This window comes from Rhea pennata, chromosome Z, assembly GCF_028389875.1.
Source record: "Rhea pennata isolate bPtePen1 chromosome Z, bPtePen1.pri, whole genome shotgun sequence".
Lineage (NCBI taxonomy): Eukaryota > Metazoa > Chordata > Aves > Rheiformes > Rheidae > Rhea > Rhea pennata.
The window spans coordinates 43,008,237-43,033,750 of NC_084702.1; the positions used below are offsets into that span (position 1 = coordinate 43,008,237).

The window sequence follows — 25,514 nt, forward strand, 5'->3', positions numbered from 1 at the left end:
CTGCTCTTGAGCTTGAAGAGAGAAAATTTCTTGAGGAGAAAATGACCTGGGCTCCCAGACTCTTAACCACCATCCCCAGAGCTCCGAAATCCTGTTTGATGGTTTCCAGTTTGCCCTTGGTATCATTAGCACCCACCTAAAAGAGCAGTAGAGGGTAACAGTGTGATGCATGGACAAGCCTTGGCAGGCTTTCCATTACATTTTGTATTTGAGCCCCTGGCAGCAGCAAACCTCTCCAGACAAGAGGTCAGGCCAGCAGACAGGTGCCTCCCTGCAGCAGGGAGTCACCCACAGCAATCACTTGCTGCTTCTTCTGAGTGTTCCCACAAGGCACAGGGTCTGTCTGCCCAGTTGCTTCTCTAGCAGAAACCATTTCTAAATATATATTATTTAACATCCCCTTTTAACTCAAAGTAGTAATCAAAGCCTTTTGAATTTTAATTAAAATAAAGAATAGTCTTAATCCATTTTCTTAATTCTTTTCAACCTAAAAGAAACATTTTTAGTTGATGAATTTTCTGATTTAAAAAACCCAAAAATTTCTTGTTCTTTCAAAATCTGCACTCCTTTTTCACAAGTGTAATTCTTCCTCTTACGTTAAATTTATCCAAGACTAGATTGCATCTTCGTCTTACTGACCACAAAGTGGGGAACAAGAGCTCCTATATTCCTTGTACAGACTCTACCATCACGCAGGTGCCCCTACAGTGCTCAGGTGAGGAGAGGGGCTGAAACGCCAATGGAGCTATGAGTATTAAACAACTAAGAGCTTGCTTACGAAGCACCAGACAGTTCGGGGTTATCTGTCATTCTTAATATATTTGCAGCATAGTACCAGAATGTTGTGTCTACTAGTGTGCAACAGGTTCAAAGTACCCAACAATAAATACAGGTTCTGTGCTTCTGTGGCAGACGTATCCAGCATTTCCATACTACCGCTATCTCCAGCTGTTCCACAAACATCATTTCAAACAGAGAACAAACCTAGAAGACTTCTGTGTATGAGAATCCTAATATAATGCAATTTAGCATTTGGAGAAACACATTTTAAAATTCGACAAAGTGAGCATTTGGCAACTAACCTCTGTTAGTAACTTAAAAAAGAAAAAAATTAGTAATTATATAGTGACCATATCATTACTACTGCAATCACTAAATTTGACTGTTTACCATCCTGATTCAAAATTGTTGTTGATACAATAAACATGCATTATGCCATAATAGATATATAAGACCTAAAATATCTTTAGTTTCTCAGAAAATAAGATTGTTGAAATAACAGAGAAATGCCTATTTCAATGTATTAGCTTCTGTGTTTCCTGAAAGCAAGCAGTGCTCCTTAAGTTGTTATTTGACTACTTGGTTGCATTTGGATACTACAGTTTTCTTCAGAGTAAGTTTACTGAAATTTTTATTTCTGCCTTTAAGGAAAGGGGTAGCTCTCTGTAATACCTTTTATGATAACCTGTGATAATAATAAACATTTTTGTGAGGATTTTGTAAGGTTTTTTTTTCATGAGCCTCCCTGTACGTGCAGTCCAGGCTGTATGCACTGACAGATTGTTGGCAGTAACAAAATAAGAGATTAGAATACAGACCTTTTTCCTGGCTTCGGTCCTACATGACGTATTTGTATTCAGCTTTCTAAACTCATCGCAACAAAACCCTCATACGATAAGGCATCGCTACACAAGACATTTGCTCTGAAATGTATTCTTAAGAAACAAGCAACAATAACAAAACCTCACCAAAATATAATTTAGGGAAAAAAAAAGCAACTGAAAAAAAGACATCAACCATTATCATAAGCTGTCAATCACAATACAATTCATTCACAAACCACCATGGATACAATGAAGTTATTTGGAAGAGAATACTTGATGCAGTGAGAGATAATGTAAATGAGTCTTAAGAGTTCAGTTTAAGTGGCAAAAATTAGTTTGAAAATAGATTTTCACTATCCTCATAAATGTTGTAGTCTAGTTATTGGATCAATGTTAGACCAGAAGTGCCCGTTCTGATCTCATGTGTTCATGAAAATAAAACAAGCAGTCAAGACAACTAATAATGTTTTAGAACTCCATAGATCTACTGGAGTACACGCTCTCCTGTATAAACACTCCCTTCCTTTATGATTTGACGTATCAGTGGATTTCCCTGAACACATTGCAAACATACCTGGACTTCTGTATTGGCTATACATGTATATCTCTCAATTTCAGAGTCTTAACCTGCCAAGATTGCTTTTTACCATGATTCAGTGTCGCTGTATGATTTACGTTCCTTATAATGCAAATTATTGTGGTGAAATAAATCATTATTAACTTATATTAATAGCAATAAACTATACAACCCAAATAATGTAGTACATTCTTTTACACAAATGAATAGAGTAGCTTAGAACTTAGTGATGATCTCCTAGGTAAAAGAAAAAGGGTGGGGGGAAGTAGCCTGTTTTTAAATAGTAGGGATGATTCCCACTGATGTTAAACATCACTATAAATTTAACCTGCTGGCTTTTCAAGTGATCAAAATTACAATACTGAAAATAAATACATTACTTACCTGTGTATACAGTTTTTAGATTCAAGATACGCCATACCAGAAGCAGCATCTAATGAAAATTTCACTAACTGTTTGGTTTTTAGCTCATCCTTCTTCTTTCTTAAAAAGGACAGGAAATCACCTCCTGGAGAAACAGACAGATGGACAGTGAGACACGACAGATACAATGCTCACATGTAGCTCTCATTAAGGACGTGAGACCGAAGAAAATGTGTTATGCGATCAGCTGCTGGCCTCAACCCGTCAGTCCGAGGTTAGCCTGAGAAAAAGGATCGGAAGCGCTGCCACCAGGCTGCGCCTCCCCTGGGCGCCCTTCAGAACGAGCTGCGTAAGAGTGAAAATGGCACAAACTGTGACGGAGATTAAACAAATCTGTGTTCTTGTTACATCAGTCAGTCCTCACAATGTACATTAAATGTACATTATACGAAAATTGATGGCAAAACAATCAATTTTAAAACTTTGTGATACGTGTATCCTTTAATCACAGAGTGGTGCAAGGGTCTATTAAAATCATGAATGAATTGATTAGTTTCTACTTGCAGGTTCAGGTACGTTGAATTGATTTGTAATTGATCATTGCAGCGATACTTCTCAAGGCTGCAGCCTTCCGAAAGGTTAGTGTTTCACTTCCCAAGCAATGTTAGCTGCCTATTTGATGCTGCAATTAAAGGCAGCTACCTATTCCCCAACTTGTATAAATCTTTGTAAACAATTACTGTCATTTCATAGTCTTCTGTCTTGGAGGAACTAGGTGCTGCGTCTTGTCTTAGGAGAGGAAGGCAGCAGCATGAAGGACTCCCAAAAGGGAATCTGTGTTTGCAAAAAAAAAAACATTCAGAAAACCTGATTTAGGAAAAAGATAAACGCAGATAATGTTATATAAACATTGCAATATCATGTTCTGATTGATATTATTTTAATAAGGGTCATTTCTAAAATAAATTTAATTGTTGTAGGCAATGTCAAAAGATCGCTCTGTAGCTTTTCAAGTCACAATATTGCTTTCCAATTTATCATTGCTCCAGTCTTTCTTTCTTTCCACTCTGCACTGAACTGACTATAGCTAGTCTTTCAGAATGCATCGTGACACAATTTCATTTACTATCTTTCTTAGCACAGTAAAAAGACATTATATATTAAAACTTTTAGTTAGGATTTTCTTAGGAGGCCGTATCTATTTATATTTCGTATCTTAAGAACTAAAATAAGAGGTTACTAAAGGAAAAAATAAGCCTGCTATTATAAGGGCCAGCTTCTGAGGCCCTTCAAATATTAAGTTGGAGTAAATGTAAGAGGAATTAGCATCTTAATTGCCAACTGCTGCACTCTTTTATTCAGTTATTTTGCCTAGGATCAAGGTTGTTCTTAGTGTCAGGTATCTGCAGATGAAAGCTTAACAGGTTGTTCCTTCATGACAACTCAAAGAAAATAAACACCTGATTAGCCTTCAGATAAAAAAAAACCAGTTTCCATTTTGCTCCTTGCCTTTTTTGTAAGCCCAGAAATACTAAAGAAAAATTGGAAACCACTATATTTTCTTATTACTCTGACTTCCAATTAACTTGTTCAAGCAGATGGGACTAGAACAGATGAATAAGCTTATCTAAGACATGCTTTCTTTAGTGACAAATTTCTGGCAAGTCTTAACATACCAGCTAAGCACGGTCTATTTAAAGTGCACACAGTCAATTTTCAGTTCTCGGGAGTAACAAAGCGTTGCTTATAAACCGCATGAGCCAGAACTGGAGAGTCTGAAGTATCTAAGAGTAGACCACAGAGCACAGGATGCAAGTGCGAGGCTGACCGTGACCTTGTTCCCCGGCAGCTGAGCAAGCGCGTGCGCCGGGGCGGGCAGCAGCGCTCGGGCGCCGGCGCGCGCCGGCACGGCGGGCTGCATAACCCACCGATGGAAAACCGAGCTGCTGGGCTGCCTGCGACGCTAACGCCGATTTGAAACGACTGTTTTACAAGAGATAGTCACGTACGTGACATTTCCAAAGTCTGGCGGGATCAGTCGTGGGACACTGAATTTTAAGTTCTAATGAAAACCTAAAAGACCAGCTACTATTGCAAACTGGAACCCGCAACAAGCACCCTTCCTTCGGCCTGAGGGGTTATCGACCAGGCCTGGCAACTGGCAGGAAGCAGACGGCACCACTGAAGTAGGTGCCATTTCTTCCACATGTAAACGGAATTATTCTGGTTATAGCAGAGAGCTAAAAATAATTTTTAAGCAGTTCACACATGTACACACAGCCCGCCAAATAAACAATATTTACATCCAAATCTGACTGGAGTTATTTTGTTTATATATTGAGCACTCACCACTCTGTACACAGGAATCATCTTTGAGCAAGTATGATTATGTCTATATTAATGTAGAAATATTAACTACTTCCAGTGTTGACAAATTGTAGCATTGCTTGTGCAGGAACACAAAATCGAGACAACTTAGAAAAAACCTGCCAAGAATCTAAAAAGCTACCAAGAATCAACCAATATTTGCCAATACTGAAGGCTCAGAATTCCCAACAACTTACTGCAGAAAGTACGGAAAAAATAGATGAGCTCAGTTTGATATACCCAAAAGAAAGAAGCCTTCTGACACAGATATATTAAAAAGGAAGGAATGAATTCAAAATAAGAAAGGTCTATTTATACAAAGTGTTATAACAACATCAGTGTGAGTTTAGACATTAGTTGCAGGTACTAGTAGGAGTGAGGTTAACACCTTTATTGCAAGAGTAGACTGCTTGTTTTGAAGCAAAAACTGTTACAGATACATTCTCTTTCTTGAAAATAAATTTTAACACTGTTAAATACTAGTGAAAACCAAAACATTTAGCTATCACTTAATTCTAACAGGCTTAAAAAAATGGAGATGGAACCCAGTAAGATATAAGACTATATGTGCTGGGATACATCATCATGATTTGGAGAATTTCCAATTTTACAAATTTCCAATTTATAAATTTTCACTCTTGAAAATTTCTTTACACTTGGAAATTTACAGATAGAAATATCAGCTGGAGTTTCAACATACATGGTTTATGAAAGAGAACAAAGATACAGGAAAATATGGACTCTTCCAGAAACCTCCAAATTAATACAACTTGTAATCAGCTGAACAACAACAAATCATCCAGCCACAGGCATTTTAAAATCATGCCCAACGTCATACACAACAAAACTCTCCAAACTGGAGCTGAAAATATGTATGCACATTAGCTGCACAAGGACGACAAAGCATTTCACGGGAAAGATGAATAAATCTGTAGTGAAAGGCAACTGGAAAGATTCCAGTCACAGGCATTACTTTTAATATTAGTAATTACTTCATCAATAATGATTTTTACTATCCCTTCTTCTTCTCCTTACTGATTCCTGTTGTGAAGACTCAGCTGCTTTGTTTGCTGAACCCTCCCTGCACGCAGAACTCAGGACTCTGTGTGCAGTGACAGGTAACCTGAACTTCACCAAGCTACAAATGAACACGCCAGAGCAGGATGGGGGGGGGGGGGGTCAGTGGCAAAACCACGATCAAAACATAATCAGAAGTATTTTCTCAATTATAAGCATACTGAAATACGTTTCTGAACTAGAGATAAACAGAGAAAAATAACTCTTCAGAAGATCACTGTGCCTCAAAATGCATGTAAGTTACCTTGTAGGAATGAGTTACTGCTGTTCACAAATCATAGTAAAACTGTTCTCAGGAAACCAGCTAGTAAAGACAATGAGGCATCAAGGTAAACAACAAGATACTTAACTATTCAAAAATCTAGAAATAATAAATCAACATTCTATTACATTTTTCCAAATAAGATGATGGACCTAAAATTATACATGCTTTGGCATTGAACTGTCCCAAAAATAAACATTAAGCGAGCACTTTATTGTCAGGTATCTAATTTATGAGATCTAATAATACTATCTATTTTTTGGTGATAACATTTAATTAGCTCTTTCCCATGATTTTATGCTTATAGGTACAGCAGATGGTCTCCTGTTGGCCACCCTCAGTCACTATGCCACCTGACCAAGCCACCCACTGCCAGCTACTACATAATTCAACAAACATACAGTTCATCAAATCCAAAACTGAGTTACATGTAAAGGAACCGTTAGATGTCTCTTTGCCAAAAAAGCAACTAAGAGTATGTAAGAGCTAATCTCTTGTAACAGAGAATACAGCAATAACATTTAGTAGTAACTAGATGTTACAATGACAATCTCAGAAAAAGAAATTATGATAGTAAACCAACCTGTTCTAAAAGAAAAATTAAACAAGTTACAGTAAAAACAGTTGTCAATTGACATTTAAGAAAATACTATTTTACATGTAACAAACGCTCCATATAGCAATCAAAAACAAAACTGTGCTTGTTAGCCTATTCCCATCTAAGCAGGATGGAAGCAGCTATGAGGCAGATTAAATTTACAGTATTTTTTTTTTAATCAGGAAGTCTGCTTTGTTAAAAGTATACTGTGAATATAATGCAACTGTTAATTTCTAGTCTTTGTGATTTACAAATCACTATTTCTCTTACACCATAACAAAGAATCACTATAACAAGATTTTGTTATAAATTGCTTATTCCCTTCTGTTTTATCAGATTATATGAGCCTCCATGATCTACAAATACACCAAGTCCCCATAACCCACTTGTTGATCCAAGAAGTCCAGGGATATACAAACTAACTGTCATACAGCTGAGATTGTGCAACAAAATACTTTTTCTCTTAACGTCTGTATACTTTTGATAAAATATAATTCACACCTCCAGGAATTTTATTTTTGATATTCCATCAATAGTGTGTTGGAAGGTTTAGTGCAAAAAGCTCAAGTTAATGGTTTTGTGCATTCTTGCAAATAAGAATTAAAAATTGGTGACTTCATATTGAAAAATTTAAATTATCTTACACATTCCTTTCTGATATGCTCAGGTAATCAGATTAAAATCCTAATTTTTATCAGCTAATTTTTGAACAGCTTGCTTGAAAGCTGCGGAGTTTCAAATATTAGGATGCATCAAACTGGTAGTGTGTGAGCCTGCAACTTCCCAGTACAAACATAACTTCAGGAGGTGATTTAGACCTGCTAATTTGTCTTCAGTTCTTGGCGTGCACTATAAAATTTCTAAAATTTTGAGCAAAAACAGCACAGATGCCTAAATGCCTAAATCTATATACAGTGTATTTTATGCCTACCTATCATCTGAATATATTTTTAGTAAAATAACCCTAATCCGTCTCAGAGTCACAATATGGAAGAAAGTCTCAAAGGGCACATTTTTGTTAGTAGTTCTGTCTTCTGGTATCTGTCATTGAATAAAGGTCATGAAAATGTTTTTAAATACTCTTTTCAACCTTGATGGGAAAGCACTTAGTTGCAGACAGCAAAAAACAAGAAGTAAAATGATTTATATTTTTTATATTCTGTACAAGGTGTATTATGTCACTTTAGGTTAAATCTGATCATCCTCATCATTATGACACAAATATAGGCTTAGCTATCTGTCTTTCAACTAACAAAAATTACATTGCTAGTAATTTCTGATTTTTAAAATCTACTGTGGCCAATATTTGAGCTATTCATCTTCACAAGAAACTGTCCGCATGAATAGCATCAAAGCTGAGTTAAGAGGATTTCACTACAAACCCTTCAGTATGCCACTCCAGCTACGTGATATCTTTATGTGCTTCTTAAAACTAGTTTTAATATAAAAGGGAGTAATTTGCTATTTGCAGCACATAGCGTCAGAACGTAATCTCCAATATAATAGCTGTTGATAAAAATGAAATAAACAGACCAATTAGATAGACTATGAAACAACTGCAACAAAGCAGGATGGCTTCATAATATAAAGCAAGACTTTCTTACGCATGGAATTTCCATTGTATTGTATGGAGCTACCTGCTATTTCAGTCAATGGCACGCAACGCTACCAGAAAATGAGTTCTGCCCCCAAAGCTGTAAATGCTACACAAATAATTAAGACCATAGAAGCAGAAGTCAATGACTAGTTTTGAATTTACAAAAGGATAAATAACAGGACTGGTCTGTTTGCCAAATACAACAGAACTGTTTTATTAAGTAGACGACCACGTGTAGTACCCAAGCAGGAAGCTCCGTTTAGAGCTGGATTCATCCACAAACAGCCTTTCAGGTGAAATATTTCTCATTACATACAGAAATTTTAAGAGACTAAAAATAGAGCAGTGGCCATATATTTTACTATAAAGTATACTACACCGTGTACTGCAGATTTCCTGCTATATTTTATGTAATATTTATGGGAATATAACATTAGTGTGACAAACAAAAAGAAGCTACTGTTTTCCAGGAGAGAAATCACATCTATGACCTACGAGAAGAGCCAAAACAACATGAAACTGCAATGTAATATGCTGTATCAGTTTACAAAATATTTCACTATGTTAATATCTGACTGATGGTATATAGCATCAACTAGAAACATGTACTTCAATGTTCTCTCCTGGTGCTTAAAATGGTACCTATCTACTTGTTCGAGGCTCCAAGATTCAGTTTTCATACATGTTTTATAAGCTATGATGATAATAATAAAATAATTTTTACCTGCTCTTGGAAGTATTTATAAATTTGAGGATTCAGTCTTTTGACTGTCAAAATTCCATTTTCTTTGTTGCCTGGTACTATAATCTCATATGCATTATCAACAGAATAAATCCAACATAGCTACTTAAAACCATTGATTTTAAATATTAAAAATGCATCTGCAGTAGTTCTTTAAAAACAAATAAGCAAGTATTTTGTAAATGCTATTAAAAATTTAAGTGTTTAGAAATGCTGAATTCTCACTTTCCTCAAAATAGAGCTTTACTTTTTTTCACATAAAATAGAATTTCACTTTTCAAGTAATGAAACATCTGTTATAATGCAGTACTTTCACCAATTATTTTGTTTTACATAGGTGGTAATGGAAACTGTAAATAAACTCCAGGTTTTTCAACTACTAAAGGAGATAAGTAATTGTGTTACTGCTACAAAATCCAGTTAAAACTTAATTTCTTCTGTTAAACCACATAAAAATTGCTGTAATTACATAAGGTTTTGCAATAGTAATATTAACACCTGCATAAATGAAGCAGGAATGGAAAAGCATGTGTGTGAAAGCAAAGATGAAAGAAGAGATCAAAAGAATGACAGCCAAGAGCATGACTAGCAGCAGTAAAGCCAGGATCTCCAGAGAGGCTGTGGAGTCTCCTTCTCTGGAGATCTTCAAGGCCCGCGTGGACGCAACCCTGTCTAACACGCTCTAGGTGACCCTGCCGAGCAGGGGGGTTGGACTAGATGGTCTCCAGAGGTCCCTTCCAACCTCAGCCGTTCTGTGACTTGGAGAAGATGTTGCTTGCACCGAGATCATGGTGCAGGCGACGCAGCAGCAGCAGACCAGAGCTCTGAGGAGCCCACAGCACAGATCACGCATCAGCACAAGCTCTGCGCTCCAATCAAATGACAACAACAGTCACAGCACATCACACGCGCCGTTTCTCATCCTGTTACTCTGACGGGAAGAACACACTGTTGCCATAAGATACTCAAAAGGAGAAAAAAACTGGCCAGGATCAGCAACCTTGTCTCAGAGTTAAGGCAGACCAAGTAAGCCAGATTCTGACGCCAATGATCAGGCCACAATAACCACCGATTCCCAAAGGTATAAAGGCCTCTCCAAAAACCAGTGTGTTGTCACCAAGAGGAACCCAGAAATCACAGTGAGAAATCAACAGCTGGCACCTTTTCTCCTCCAGGCTGCACAAACTAATCCTGCCGAGACAACAGCAACGCTACATCTTGGTATTGTGGCAACGAGGACGCGGCAGGATGAGTGGGCAGATGCAACTCACCTAAGAAATTAACTAAAATGAAAATCACCTTCCCAGTCTGTGAGGCCTTCCACTGAGATTTGTTACATTAATTCCTACAAATTGGACTATGTAAAAAAAAAAAAAAAAAGAAAGAAAGAATCAATATCCTCAAAAGAGATTTTGGGCAAGAAAGTAATGATGATCCATATGAAACAGGACCCACGTGTAGAACATCTTTTTAATTGAAAAAAAAATGAAAATTTCTCTCGAAATGCAGACACATTAAAATAATAGATACTTAGAAGCTAATTTAGGCAAAGCAAAAAGTAGTAAGATGAAGAAATATCTACAAACAAAACTAAAGAAACAACACTGCACACAGAAGTGCTTGCAGCCGTCAAAACACTTCTGCTAAATTCTTATGTTTGGTTGCTTTCATTCAGACTTAGAACAGACTGCCCAGTTAAATATGCATTTACTTTTGTACAGTCTTATTATAAAACACAGCATCATCAAAGCCTAAAATATTTGAAAAGGTAAAAATCAAATTCTAATCTCAAATAGTGCAACAAAAAGGACACTATTGCAGGTGTCAGTTTTGTTCCATCAGAGAGAAGCTCTGAGCTGAAAGGAGTTTTTAATCATCATCATCTATTGCCCAGAAGAGGAATCTGACTGTTCCCCCTTCTTCTCCTTATGTCTTCACAGGTGCAAACCATGCAGCAGACAGGAGGAAGGCAGAGCCACACATGAATGATAATAATATAATACTAAGGAAATATATAAGGAGAAGGGAGGAAGAAGAGTTGGGATGTGGGGGAGGTTTCAAAATGGTTGGGGAGGAGGGGTGAAGTGGGACTTGGTCTTGGTGAGCTGCCTGATTCATAGTCGGGGGTGACATGCTCATCAGGAAGAAGGGGCAGAGGCAGAAGCTTGGCAGGTTGCAGAGGGGTAGAAACAAATTAAAATGGAGTAAGAGCTGGAGTGAGCAAGCCAAGCTGGACCAAAACGAACGACAGGGTTGAGGAACGGGTTATTAGATCCTGTTACAGGCGTTGTAAGGACGGCTATGCTGTTTCTGAACCTGCCTGGGCGTCAGCATAGCTGCATTCATGCAGTGCTGTACATGAGCTAATAAAACTTGTCACCTCTGAATTGTTTCTGCATCAGTGGCACAGACAATTTGCATCCCAAATGATTCAGTCCAAATCACAAGAGGTTACGTTATCCAGCTGCAAAGATGGACGTGATGACCTTGCTGAATCCCACCTTGAAAGTGGGATACGCTTAGATGAAACCTGAATTCAGTGATAAAGTCAGACAACCTTCTTGTACTATCAGCTTACTGGATGTTTTCGGAGCCCTTTATGTGTACAAGCATAGCTCGACCTGCTTGCAGCTGCAGGTGTTCAGCAAATCTGTTCCCGTGTATGCCAGCATTAGCCTAAATAAAACAAGGAATAAGAACTCAGCATCCTGTTGAGTGGGAAGGTAGGAGAGGTTGCTTTTTTGAAAGCATGCATCTGTTACCAAATAGGAATTCTAGAGCTGTATCAGAGACGCATGCTAGTATTCCAGAGTAAAGTTGGCAATGCACTTAATATTAGAGAGAAAACCCCAGAAATGTCCATCGGGGGAAAAACAAAAACAAAAACAAAAACAAAAAAAAAAAAGGAAAAAGGGAAAGAAAAAGAAATGATCACACTCAGAGCAGATAACTGATGGAATACATTAAATAAGGCTTATACCATTGAACAGATTTGGAGAAGAGAAACAAGTACTGAAAAACGATTCAAGCATTGCACAAAGTAAGGATCTGGTAAGGAACAAAAACCTAGTTATTAAAGGTTGTTTCATAATATATATGCTGGAGGAAGTTAAATTAAGACTCATCTGACAAGCCAGAATACTGAACTGTCTATTTTTGAATGCCTAGTTTCTCAAAATGCAAGTTCTATTACGATACAGTGTGACAGAAGGGCATCCTAGCTTATTTTTTCTTTTCCTTACTGTAGTTTTAAGAATAATAGTGTGGAATAAAGCACAAAAAACTCATTAGGAAAACAGAAAGCAAAAAAGAGAGAAAAGAAGAATGAATACACTGACCTGGCAAATGGGAATAAAATGCCCATTTTTTTCAACTGAGAGAGGTTATGTGCTTCCTTAAAAAGTAGTGTAAATCATATCTTAAAAACAGTCCTCACATTTGAAAACTATCCTTGACAAATCCTGATTTATGTAAGGAAACTCCTGCTCTAAAAGCTACAGACTGCATTCACACGGTGTCAAATATGCAGCTGAACAATAAGCTCACTGAACAATTTTAAGACTAATATCTCACCTTTAACAGGTTAATTTTCAGTCAGATTAAGCCTTTAATCAAGTTCACAAGACAACTCCACAAACTCAAGGGCCTATTCTAACTTCAAGCGTTTGACAAACTTCAACATACAGATTCTCTGTAAACACACCTGGGATTTCTCTCCCCCCCCCAAATCATTAGTAACTCTTATTTCACTTTAACTTCTTGCTGTCTTTTTAGGATAAACCGTGTATGTAAAATGCATTACAACAGATTACTAAGAGTTACTGTATTAAATTATGTAATCATACAGAATTTGTATTTTTTAGATTAGAAAATACCAGAAAAATCTCCCAACTATCATCTTTGCAACAAACCATATCAGACCTGCTTATCTGACGTTCCTTTATAAAGTAGTAAGAAAAAAAAAAAAAGACTATTGCAGAGAAGAAAAACTTAGAGCAACCTATATCATTACCAGATTTCTTCACAATACAGACAGGTTCCAATAGTCTAGTCCTGTCTAACTAGAATTTTTGAAAAGTATGAAAATTTTGGTCAGTATACAAAGTTGCAAGTTGCACTCTACTTTTACTGGAGCTGATCTGTATTATTTCTACTCCTTCAACGCAGGATTTAAAATTCACTGCATGATCCTGCAATTACATCAAGATTTGTTCCATACAATATACACAATATGCCTCGTTTGCCATGGGGTTCTCATTAGCTCTGTTTTAACACGGTATTTGAAATCTGCTCATGGTCAGTGGAGACTTAAGGGAAGAAACTGGCAATCAGAGGACTTTATTTCCCCCCCTCTGTCCAGCAGTCTCACTGGGATCAGCGTCAGCAGGCACAGACTATCCATGCTGTATTCTCTCCGGGCACTGCTGCGAGTTAAAGTTTGGGGGTCACAAAGCCAAGTTCCCGGGCTCGCTATTTGAATAGCAGCCTGCAGTTCAAACACAGTTCTCCACTGGATGCATCGCACTTCGTGTGCGTACGCCACGCCGATCCCCAGCGATGCGCAACAGCTGAGGCTGCCGCGACTTTCTGTGCAGAGAACTCCGCACAAAACCACGTCCCGAGCCCGCGTCCCACAGCAGGGGCTCCTCGCTCCAGGCCCCCCGGCACGTGCCCAGGCAGCTGAGATTCACCGATGTGCCCATGTGCAATCCAGGATTCAGCACGTCTGACTTACTGCATGCGCACACGGAAGATCTGCCGCGTGATCGTATACACCGTCCAGGCCCATCCTGAATTAAAAGAAACCTAATGGCACGCTACGGGCTGAAGCTAGCAACATGAAAACGGAAATGTGAGCAGAGGTAAGCACACAGCAACAGCAGTCAAACTTGCACTAGAGACACACAGTGGATGTGAAACAACGGGCACACAAAATGCACAGGTGTTGCTCTCCTCCAGTTTTCTCTCTTTGTAACAGTCTTAATATTTTCAAACTGGTAACTAAAGCTGTCAACAACGAAAGAGCCGTAACTACCAGACAGGAAGAAGAAAAGGCTATGAGAAGATCCTCACCCAAATGTTGCAATGCAAACATTTCCCAATGGAGTTGTTTTATTAATTCTTAGTCAAATAAAAATTCACAGACAAAGTCTACCTTACTGTAAAATTTAAGTAAATTTTTATGACAGGATAGTCAAGAAACATATTGAAATCCACACAGCAATTTCAGTGTTGGGACTCTGAAAGGATCTAGGCAGTAGTTCTTTCTAGATAATATTCCAAAGTTATTTAGATAAGACAGAATAAAATTAATTATTTGTAACAGTGCTTTAAAGGCTGTTGCGAATTTAACCATTACACAACCACGAATCAATGTTTTCAAACCATCTTCCTTGCTAAACTTCTTTTCATGGCAGTTATGTAGAATAACTCAATCCTGCAAATAAGACTTTTCTATAGATCCATGTTAACTTAGACATATATAAAATGTTAATGTGATAAAGAACTAAGAACAAAGAATTTCAGTGGTTACTCTGGCAATTTTGGGGGGGCTGGGAGAAGAGAGGAAGAAAAACTTGTTTTCAAAGCTCCTTTATGATTTTTTTTAAATTCTCCTCTTAAACTCCTGCACAACAATTTTCTGTCACGTCTCTTCTGTACACGTAACTCTCAATGTCTATATGAAGGACAGTGTTGGTGCTAAGTATGTCTTGGGTTCTGTTTATACATGATAAGTAGTATTTCATTGAGTTTAAGATTTCTATCTATTAGAGAAAAAGCTGTTAAAATGCAGTTCAAATGATATAATGAATAAATAACTTCCTAAACAAGAAGGATGTATCTCCCAGATAATACTCTTTAGAAAACTGATTAAGGATTTCTTGTTAGTAGGTAACTGCTACCACCTATGGAAATACTTATTCCTGGTATGTGTGTCACCAGAAATAATAAGAAACAGCTGACAGAATATTCTGTATTCAAATTTAAAATTATTTGTCCTCTTAACTTGGAAAGTGGTGCCAGTTGCTTACCTAGAAAACAGAATAATACAACTAACTCTTTAAAACTTCCAGTTGTTCTTTCTATATGAAAATTGCTTGGTCTCATGTGTTGCTGGATATTGGTTTCTTTAAAGCGTAAGAAATATGTTTATCTCAAGTCTGTCAATGGGCATATTTTATTAGACAATAATAAAATATCTCTTTGTTAAAGCATTTGTTATGATCTATGAGTCTTCAGAAGAAATTCTCTTTAATCAGTTTACCGGACTCCGTGAATTTGTTACAATAATAAGCTGAAGCTTAATTTTTTAAAAATTTAGGCATCTTATTCCTATGTTTTCAATTTGGTGGATAAAATTTCTCAAGTACCATCATAAACATATGCTTAGAGTAACAAAGAAAAGCAAATTCTGAATTTTCAGGCCTTCTCCTTTTTCAGTCAATTTATGGGACTGTTGTTTTCATTAAATATTGTCTGAGAGGCTAGAAGGACTGGGGAGACATCCTACCGCCACGCTCTAGGAAAAGATGCTGCAGCCTGGCTGCAGGATGTTCCTCTCCTTCCGCCTTGCAGCGGTTCCCGCGGGACAAGGCAGAGAGGAGAGGAGATGAGCCCTGCCTCCAACTGCCCGGCCACGGGAGGAGAGGCGGAATGCCTTTTTCCACACATGCGTTCCTTAAAGAGAAGTTATAATAACACACACACAAACACGATTAAGATATTTCTTTCATTTTTTGACAGACGATGGGCAGGGAAAAAGGTAACACAGCCTTTCTCTATCAATCTACTGTGAACTGATCTTGGGTGGCTGTGTGAGGTTCATTCAAAATTGCCATCAGCAATCTTAGAAGAAACTGAAATATAAGCAAATGATGTGTTTTTTTTTCCATTAACATAAATAATTTCTGATCTACTTTTCACTTTGGTTATGTATCTGCAGCATGCTCTTCTACCTTATTTATTTTTCTCGGTTACTCACTGCTGCACTGACTTTCTTGAATTTTCTTTATCGATGTGATCCTTCCTTTAGGAAGCACATCACCAAACTAAACACACACCAAACTGAAAGGACCCACCTACAACAGATGGTTCTCTTTGACAATTGCTTTCTTTTCCCTATCTCATTTACAACATCTGGAATGTTTTTCTGTCTAACGATGGAGGTGCAAGATGCTTAAGCACACCTTTGCCAGGCTCTGCACTGCTTTCTATGACGACTTTATCCAGATGCACAGGCCTCAGTCCCATTTATGTTTGGGAAAAGGGAAAACAAACAAGCAAAGAGAGCTTGCTCTGCCAAGAGCGTTAATGACCAAATTGCCTCTCTACAAGAAGTGCTAAGTTTCCCAAGTAATTTTTAACAGCTGAACAAAGTAAGAATTTGAACTGAAATCTGAATCTGAAATGAAAAGCCAATTTAGCCGCTGCTGAAACACTGAAACTCGCATCAAAGAAATCTTAAAAGACCCAATAAGCACCATATATACAGTATACATGCATTCAGAAAAAAAAACCCAACACAGAAGGAAAATCACAAACATTAAATAGAACACAAAAAACTTATCACAGGGGGATTCCACATTATATGGAGCTGTTTCTAATCTTTTTTTTTTTGGAGAAAAAACTGTCCTGCAGACTTATGCATCATATATGTTCACAGCTGCACATTTACAGAATACAACACTAACCTATAACATTCTATTTTTAATTATTAAAAAGAACATCAGAATTAAACTGCTTAAACACCTTCAAGCATAAGCATCTGTAAGACAAAACACAAGCAAAACACTTGCTGAGAAAGCACAGTGATGTTTGCAAGCCAGTACACCTCCCAGTATTTTTTGCTTCAAAGGGCAGCATTAAGTACCAAGTCAAAGCACCAATGATAATTATTTTAGATAATCTCATTCAACTTGCTATTACAGAACAGAAAACCAGTAAAATCCGAGTCACTGTTTTTCTGAACAGAACTAAGTTAGTGTTTTGCTTTTGTCCCTCTGTCAGCTTCTTCAGAGTTGACATCCTTATCTCTTCTGGCTGGTTTGTCAGGCTGGTGGTGCGCGGCCAAGTTTTAACTCGCAGAAGAACACAAAGAATGGTCACGGCCTGAACCTAGTACAAAGCTACCGAGAGCACGCGGGCATGGGTGCTAGCCAGAGCACTTTGCAGCCCCGCAAAACAGGATTAGAATTAAGAAGGTTCTTGTAAACTCGATGCCAGGAGAGAGAAGAATTTTTGGATAGATTTGGCACGGGAACTGGTGAAAGACTTTCACTAATTCCTTGTGTAATTGTATTAATACTTTCCTACAGCTTTCCCTAGCCTCTGAAAACCCTGAAGAGGAACAATAAAGGTGTTAGAAGATCAGGATTTATATTTATCGGCAGAGATGTCTGGAGAAGCTGCTTACCGACTATGCCCGTCTCAGGACAATGCGGTGAGTCTCCATTTTCATAAAGTTAGTCACATGTGCAAATACAATAATCTCATCTAACTGAATGAAGGCAGGTAAAGGATTTCATCAGTGAACTTGTACTAAAGCCAGTACTCAAAAATTATAAATATTTACTAAGTCTTCATGAACGAAATGGTTTGTGATACAGCTCGCAGTACAACGTCAAAGACAAAACTAGTGATAAATAAAACAAATATGCTGGTGCATATTAAGCAATAATAGAGGCTACCAAAAACATATATTTTCCAGCTGCTGAGAGAATCAACAGAGGAATAAAACCACCCAAAAGCTGGTATCATCTCAACAATTTGAAACTCTGCAACTGCTGGTGAATAAAATGAACCTCAAATTCCAAAAATAAATCAAGAATAACTGATGAACAGAATAATTTTGCTGAATAACATAGTCTCATAAAGAAAAAACTATTTATAGAAACAACAACCTATCAATTATTATTTATATTACCAAAGATAATCCAAATTTGAATTACTAAAACTTAAACATTTCCCAATCATGTAGTTTCTTGAAATACAAGCATTATGGCATTCACAACATAACTCTATTTAAAAAATAAAGTATTATGCAGTTTGTTTTCAGGAAAAACATGAAGCTATGGCAGAGATACCTTGTAGCAAATTGTGTTGTTTTGAACGGCTACAGAAAAACTCACTCCACTCTTAAACCGGTAGAAGCAAAGCTCTACAAAGAATTGCAACATAGGTAAATTTTGAGATCAGCAATTAGAATGGAAACAAAAGCAAAGAGAAAGCAGTATCTTTTTTTGCTACAGAAACACTACATATTAACATATGCTGTGAAAAAAGAAAAAAAAAAAATTACCTGGAACAAGTTCCATAACAATATAAATAGGTTGCCGTTGTGTGCAAACTCCTATAAGTTTTACAATATTAGGATGATCATATTGTTTGAGTATTCTGCAAAACACACATTAGGTTTATTATATTAATAAACTTTATTGTGTAAACCAATTAAGTACCATATGAAAACATCTTAAACTCTTAATGTTATTTTAATGGAACATGCCATTAATGCTATCGTTAAAAAACAAAACAAAAACAATGGAAGAGATGAATCGTCATTCTGTGTGAAATTGAGGGCACATCAACTCACTCACAAATCAAGATTGAACACATCATTTTGACTGTAATCCTACCATTTGTCTATATATAGAAAAGGAACCGAAAAAACGCTTGATAGGTTTGGCATTTTTCAAGAACCCTTGTAATTAAGCAGCATTTCACTAGCAAACTAGTAGCAGAATTACGTCAAAAAAGCACGTGCTGTTCAAATCATGCTCATTCCAATTTTAATGAACAAAATTAATTAGTACAGCAAGTTTTAAAACAATATGGAGACAGCAATTTTAATTTGGGAGAACTAAACAAAAACATTTACAACTTCTTACACAATACTTTAATAAGAACATTTGCAGCCTAAAGCAGCATGCTACAATTTATAAGTGAAATGAAGAGCTAGGAAGAATTCTAGAGAGACATTATAACATTTAAATGTTTACTTTTAATTTTTTTTTCCTATTATTTGCTAACTTAAACTGCCTCTTCTTTCTCTCTTTTTCTTGTGAAAAGGAATAAAATAGTAGCCTACTTGGTACATAAATACTTAGTGAGAAATAATGCATTTCATTTTTTTTCCTCAGTGGTAAGTTGCTTAGCAAATGAAATATCTGAGCCAACTTTAAATGATTGAATTATCAGTCATTTAAAAATATTCAAAAGCTATAATAGCTGATTTATATAATGTCTTCTACTTTTCCATTTTGACCATACTATTTTATGGCAAAAATGAAAATATATCATGTTCCATTAGAAGAAGAGAGCAAAATAATTTAAACAATTTTAAAGACTTTAAAAATATTTTAAAAATTATCTTGATACACTCCCTCTGCATTGAGGATTTAGAATGAATTTATTTCCATACCCATACAGTCAGCCTATATTAAAATACTTAGCTTATCGTGATATAATTGCCATTTGAAAAACTGGGTATGCAATCACATGCTGTCTGAAACAGCAAAGAATTGCTCTTCTGAAGTGGATTCTTCTTCCAAATAGAAAATTAGTAAATGGGATGTACACTATAACCTGGCCAAATCTGAAGAGCTGATAGTCAAGCATTTGAGAAGGTGGGATTTATGACTGATATAATCACATCTGAAGTAACAACATCTCTTTATCCCTTATGGCACATCTCAGATGAAGTTCTCAATGGAGGCAATTACAGTAACAGAAATACATTTTTATAGGCACAGTCTCCTTTACTGAGAAATGGTTTAAGAAGTCAGATAGATGCTGCTGTATTTACATGTTAAAAATATCTATTTTTAGCTCCTGGGGAAACAGTTGTACAATGTACTGAGGAAGAGAAAAAGGAAAAAGTTTAAGAATTGCTTCTTTGAATTTTTGTAAAGGTCAGTTTTTATAAATCCATATATAAATATATGGAATATATGGAATAAATACATATTTTAACTAAATTTAGAGAACTTACCTGGCTTCTGATAGAAATTTTATTTTCAGTTCCTGAGGAAGATCTTCTTTACAAGTTTTTACAGCAACGGGAGTCTTATCCTTTAATGTTCCTTTATATACCTCACCAAAATTACCCTGAAATCAGGAGAAAAAAATAATTCCAATTAAACAAAGCCTTCATAAATATCCAGGAAAATACTGCAGACATCTCATGTTTCAAAGTATCTGAAGAGGTAATGCATCATTTTACAATGCTTTTATGAAGTCACATGAAGTTTTCTTCCAGTATCTTCGCCCTTTACACAATTCAGTTCACAAAGATATCATATATCTGTTATATGAATTACACATGAATTCTAAATTGACTTTGCTAGAAAGAGAGAAGAAAACGCATGAATTGCGTAATTATGATTTTCTTATAAAACATCTTAGGAACTTCTAAAGTCAATAGATACTGAAAATAGTATTTTCTTTCTTATTGTTACTCCCTCCTCCTTTCATTTTCAAACTGTTGTATTTTAACAATGGTTCCCAACTTCTGTCGGTAAGATATGTAAACATGAGCTGTGAAACTAGTACAAAACGTCTGAAAATCCCATAAACATTCTTACACATTTAAGGAAAGAAAAAAAAAAAACAAAGAAAAATAAGAAGCAATATTCAACCTTAATTCTAATTGTAAATTAAAAGCACTGAAAAAATGTGCTTTTCTGCTAAAGAAGTTAAGTGTCCCACAATATATCTTTATAAGCTAAGCTGATCAACACTATTCTATAAAGCCAAGTATGCAGGCCCTCACATTTGGACATGAATTTAGAAAGCAGCTCATTTTTATAATCATATTTCTTAGATTTTTTGTCACCAGTGTAAGTTATCTATTTCTTCAGTTTTCATAGGAGGTGACTGAAATAATTAGCAGAAGAGTCTTCATCATATGTATTTGCTACTTGGGTAAGAACAGAATGAAAAGGAATTGAGACAGATACTGAAGGAACAAGTATATTATGAGACATATAACAAAACACTGGGGTCAGACAAACACTCATAAGAAAACAAAACCAAAAACTGAAGATCTCATTCTTTTAGTTAAGCTTTGTATTTCTCAAAGAACCAATACAACCCCATTTTAAAGGTTTATCTCCACGAGTTCCTCTCCCATGTGTCAGTCTCTGGAGCTACACGCAAGTTCAACAAGGTTCTTTATATCATGCACTTGAATACCGCAGTGCCAAAGGAAGGAAGACTGAAAACAAAAAAATCCCTCACAGAAGAAAGAGAAACTTTCCCCTTATGAAAGTTTGCCTCTGCTTCTACATCAAACTTTTATGACTTTCCTATTCACCTTTTGCAGGTCACTCAAGATTTTATCATCCTTCATATTTCTCATTTCTAGAGTGAATGGCAGCAGTTCATTCAACCTTTTCTCATATGGAAACTATCCCACATCTTTGATCATCCTGTTATTCTTATCTTTTCTAGTTTGACTATAGTTTTTAGAGATGGACGCATAACAGTTTTATATCATGAACCAAGAAACTTGTTATTCAGTTCATTATTTTTAAAATAATTATTAACTAGATTTGTGTTTATAATTGCTTTGAAGCATCTATTTGTCTTTATTAAGGGCAAAAAATGTTTTACACAAAAAATATGAATACATTCATAAAATCATTTTAACTACCTTGATGAGTAACATCCAGCCTAATTCGTATTTTTGGGGGAAGAAGCCTTTTTGCTGTCTGCATCTTTTTTTTACGCTTGAATCATCTTTATTTTTCTTCTCTTGAGAAGTTTCTGTTAAGAATGTGAATCTGGCGCTGCACCTGTATAGCAATTTATGTGGACACACTCTGTCTAAAGATAGTTAATCTCCTTGTCATCTTAAACTGTCAAAGAGATTATATCCCCGGAAACAGTTTTTTCAGACAGTATTTAATTCTCTCACTTCTTGAATAGTTTAATTAATTCTTTTAGTGTCTCTCTTAATCCTGAGGCAACCATTGCTTTCATTTGGCTTCTCATTTAAGCCTATTTTACAAGTTTAAGGACATCTTTTGGACATGGTGTCCAAAGTAGCATTTGCCCTAACATTGCTGGTAGGTACAAAACTGCTAAAATTTTAAGTGGGGTAATAAGGCAACAAATACCTGAGAGAAGTATTTTTAAAATTTATAGCTACTAAGCAGAATTCGTGATGTGAACTATAGCACATAAGAACTAAATTAACATATGCAACTATTGTGAAGTTACCTATTATTCGAAGTAAGTCATACAAAAGCAATGAGCATTTGTTTTGAGAAGTGTTGGTTAAATCATTTTATTATATCAAATTCTTTCTTTATTTAAAACTTCCTATTCTACTACAATATTTTTCTTTGGTAAGACCGAAGTGAAATAGCCACATAACGCTTCATAGAAATCCAGCTAGCTTTCAGGTTAGGTTTCAGGACTTCTGAACCAGAGAAATAAGCACACCATAGTTAAACACTTTCAGCAGTAAAAAAAACACATTGTATCATTTACCTGTAAATGTGATTCACATTTACTTAAAGCACAATGCTATGATTGTGTTGTAGTAAAAGAACTGGTATAAAAATTGCATGCTAGAGTAATTTAAAAGATAAGGAAAATAGAAAATGTATATTTCATGACTAATATATACTTATTTAAATATTATTTAGCTCATTTGATTACTTACTTTGCCAAGTAATTCCCCCAGCGTGACATCTTCATGGTTGAGAACCCATTTCTTATCCTACGGAAAGGAAACAAAAGAATAATTTTCAGTCTGTGCCAGTATTTACATCCTTTAAGATATGTTCCAGCCAGTGGAAAAGGACCTAGAAATTAAGCCTGCAACATGAGAGTATGCATGTAGAAAGAACGCAGTATGTACTTTTCACAAAAGCTCTCAAAAGCTCCTGCCAAAAATGACTTAGGTCAAAATCAGACACAAACACTTCTGGTTTAGAACACAAAATAATATATTGCTAGCTCAAAAAAACATTTCTAGGTGTACTGAATAAAGAATCAATTTTTCTGAACATGAACTTCACATGTGTTTGCATTTCTCAAATCTTTTGTGGTAGTTTAATATATTATAGGAAACTATGAAAAAGGTAACACAACAAACATGAATTCAGCACTGATGACTAACACTGCAAATATTCTCCCACAGATGCATCAAAAACAATTCTAAGCTTATTGCTACACAGACATATTTAAAAAATACTTGGTTAAAATGCTATAGTTGGATATTTTAAGTCTAAACCATACAATGAAACAGCTATTTACTATTTCTCATTTTTAACAGTCTTGCTAACACTTGAACTGCTAACTAACTCACAAACACTACTACCAAATCATGTTACTGGCAAGATCCTGATTAGATTTCAAGCATTCTCTATTACTACTGAAGCAGATTAAAAAACAAAAACAAAAGAACAAAAAAAAAAATCCTATTGTACTGCCAATTCAGTAAATCACTTTACCTCAAAGCTCATAGGAAACCAAACTAAACATGTTGGCTTTGCAGTATCCCTGACATTAGAACACCAGTTTTACTGGACCACGGAGAACTTGGCCCCATTTCTACTGAGAATGCATCAACTTCAGCACCTACACAAAATCAAATTACAACACAGAGCATTAATTTCAAGGCTTCAGAGTCTCGAAGTCTTTAGGACTTGTACGATGAGAACAGATACCAGAATTCTGTGACGAGACCGTCCTGACGCCGGCACGGCGCTCCGGAAGGCGTGCTGCGCTTTGCGACGCGCACGGAGCCTTCGCCCCGTAATCTTCCTATGTGTGGCTGTCTGGTCTGCAGCACACAGTTTCGATTAACTAACAGAAGTTAAAGAAAATTAACAAAAAGTTTTTTGGAATTTATTAGAATTATGATGACAAAGTTATTTTCTTCCTATACACTTTTACCTTCAATTAAGTTCTGAAATATATTATGGTCATCTCCTGTCGACTACGCATTAAATGAGGGGACACTGTTATAACTGAATGTGCCTTATAAACAAGTTTCTAAACACAAAGCCCATATATTTCCATTCAGGGAGTTAAAAAAAAGACCCAACGTCTTTATGCGGCCATAAATATTAGATTAAAAGCATGTGCTATTAAACATTCTTGTATCAGCATCACGGAAAAGCACAGGAGATTTCACTTTTAGCAAATGTTAAGAGGAGACTGGAACATTTTAGCTTAGGGAATAAGCATTTTCCAAAGTGGTGTTTATTTTTTGGATCGCATTATCCTATTTGCTTTCAGGATAAAAAAAACAATAGTGAGAGAATTATTGCCACCATTTTATTTACCAGATAAAAAGTTCTTAACATTAATTTTGCAACTGAAAAACTGGAAAAGGTCAGTTAAGGTATTACGTTCATGAATTTTCTTAGCATAGGTTATAATTTATCAAGTGCTTTTTTTCCTGGTTTGCTTTACAATGTTAAGTACATTTAAGATTATGCTGAAAAAAGTTTGTTTCATTCTGATTTAGATATTCCCATTTTTGCTAGTCTATTTAGCAAACTGCTCTGCTTCACTATTAACACTAACAGCTATGTGCTGTACTGCTAAGGTCACGCACAGCCTTGTAATGCGGTAATTGGTGCCCGCTTTCCAAGTGAACCCCAGAGCGCAAGTGGGCTCTCATGGAAAATCACCACCTCAGACGACAACGCGTGACACATACGTGCATTTTGTCATAGGTCAGAATTTCACTCACTACTGCTAAGAGCTTCACAGTGTGAACGAAACCCAAGGACTGCTGCGGCTGCAGCTCTGAAGAGCGCTACCACTACAGAAAAACGCGCGCCTACGTTTTAACCCTCTGATTTTTATCTTGGTGCCCCAGAAAGCAAGTTAATTCAGGAATGACAAATTATCCTAGCTTCTCAGGCTTCCAGGATCTTCTGTGTTTAACAAACCAGCACACACACCTGCTAGATCCTGGTTAAGTACAAGAGAGAACTTAGTAATAACTGAAGTATTGAGCAGGAAAAATACTTCCTATCACACTGTCACCCTCATATTAGTCTAGAATTTTATAAAGCCTCATTTATCTATAAAGGTAAACGAAAAAAATTTCTAAATATGCACGTCAGTTTACTTAAAATCATTAAAGCAAAGGCTAAAGATAGAGCATAAATAAAGTTACTATTCTTGATATTGCTTGCTAATTTGATATCAGGCAATTCTTATGACAGATGAACTAAACAAATCTTCTTACATAGCATTTAAGTGATAAAGATGGGTCTGGCTGCAAGAAAAAAAAAATTTAAACAAGATCTTTTATGTCCTTGAAATTTTATGTTACATGCTCCTAGAGCATTATCAAGCCACA

At 36.2% G+C, this 25,514-nt stretch overlaps 1 protein-coding gene across 7 annotated transcripts in view; it reads right to left on the reverse strand.

The window, feature by feature from the left end:
- FER (FER tyrosine kinase) overlaps positions 1-25,514 on the reverse strand; it is a 170,689-nt gene that overhangs the window by 42,819 nt on the left and 102,356 nt on the right. For all 7 annotated transcript variants that reach the window (XM_062599090.1, XM_062599089.1, XM_062599094.1 and 4 more), the window contains 4 exons: positions 22,854-22,910; positions 20,175-20,290; positions 18,486-18,580; positions 2,566-2,689 (listed from right to left, as the gene is read on the reverse strand). In XM_062599090.1, the coding sequence (XP_062455074.1) occupies positions 2,566-2,689; positions 18,486-18,580; positions 20,175-20,290; positions 22,854-22,910 (392 nt within the window). The remainder of the gene's footprint in view (positions 1-2,565; positions 2,690-18,485; positions 18,581-20,174; positions 20,291-22,853; positions 22,911-25,514) is intronic.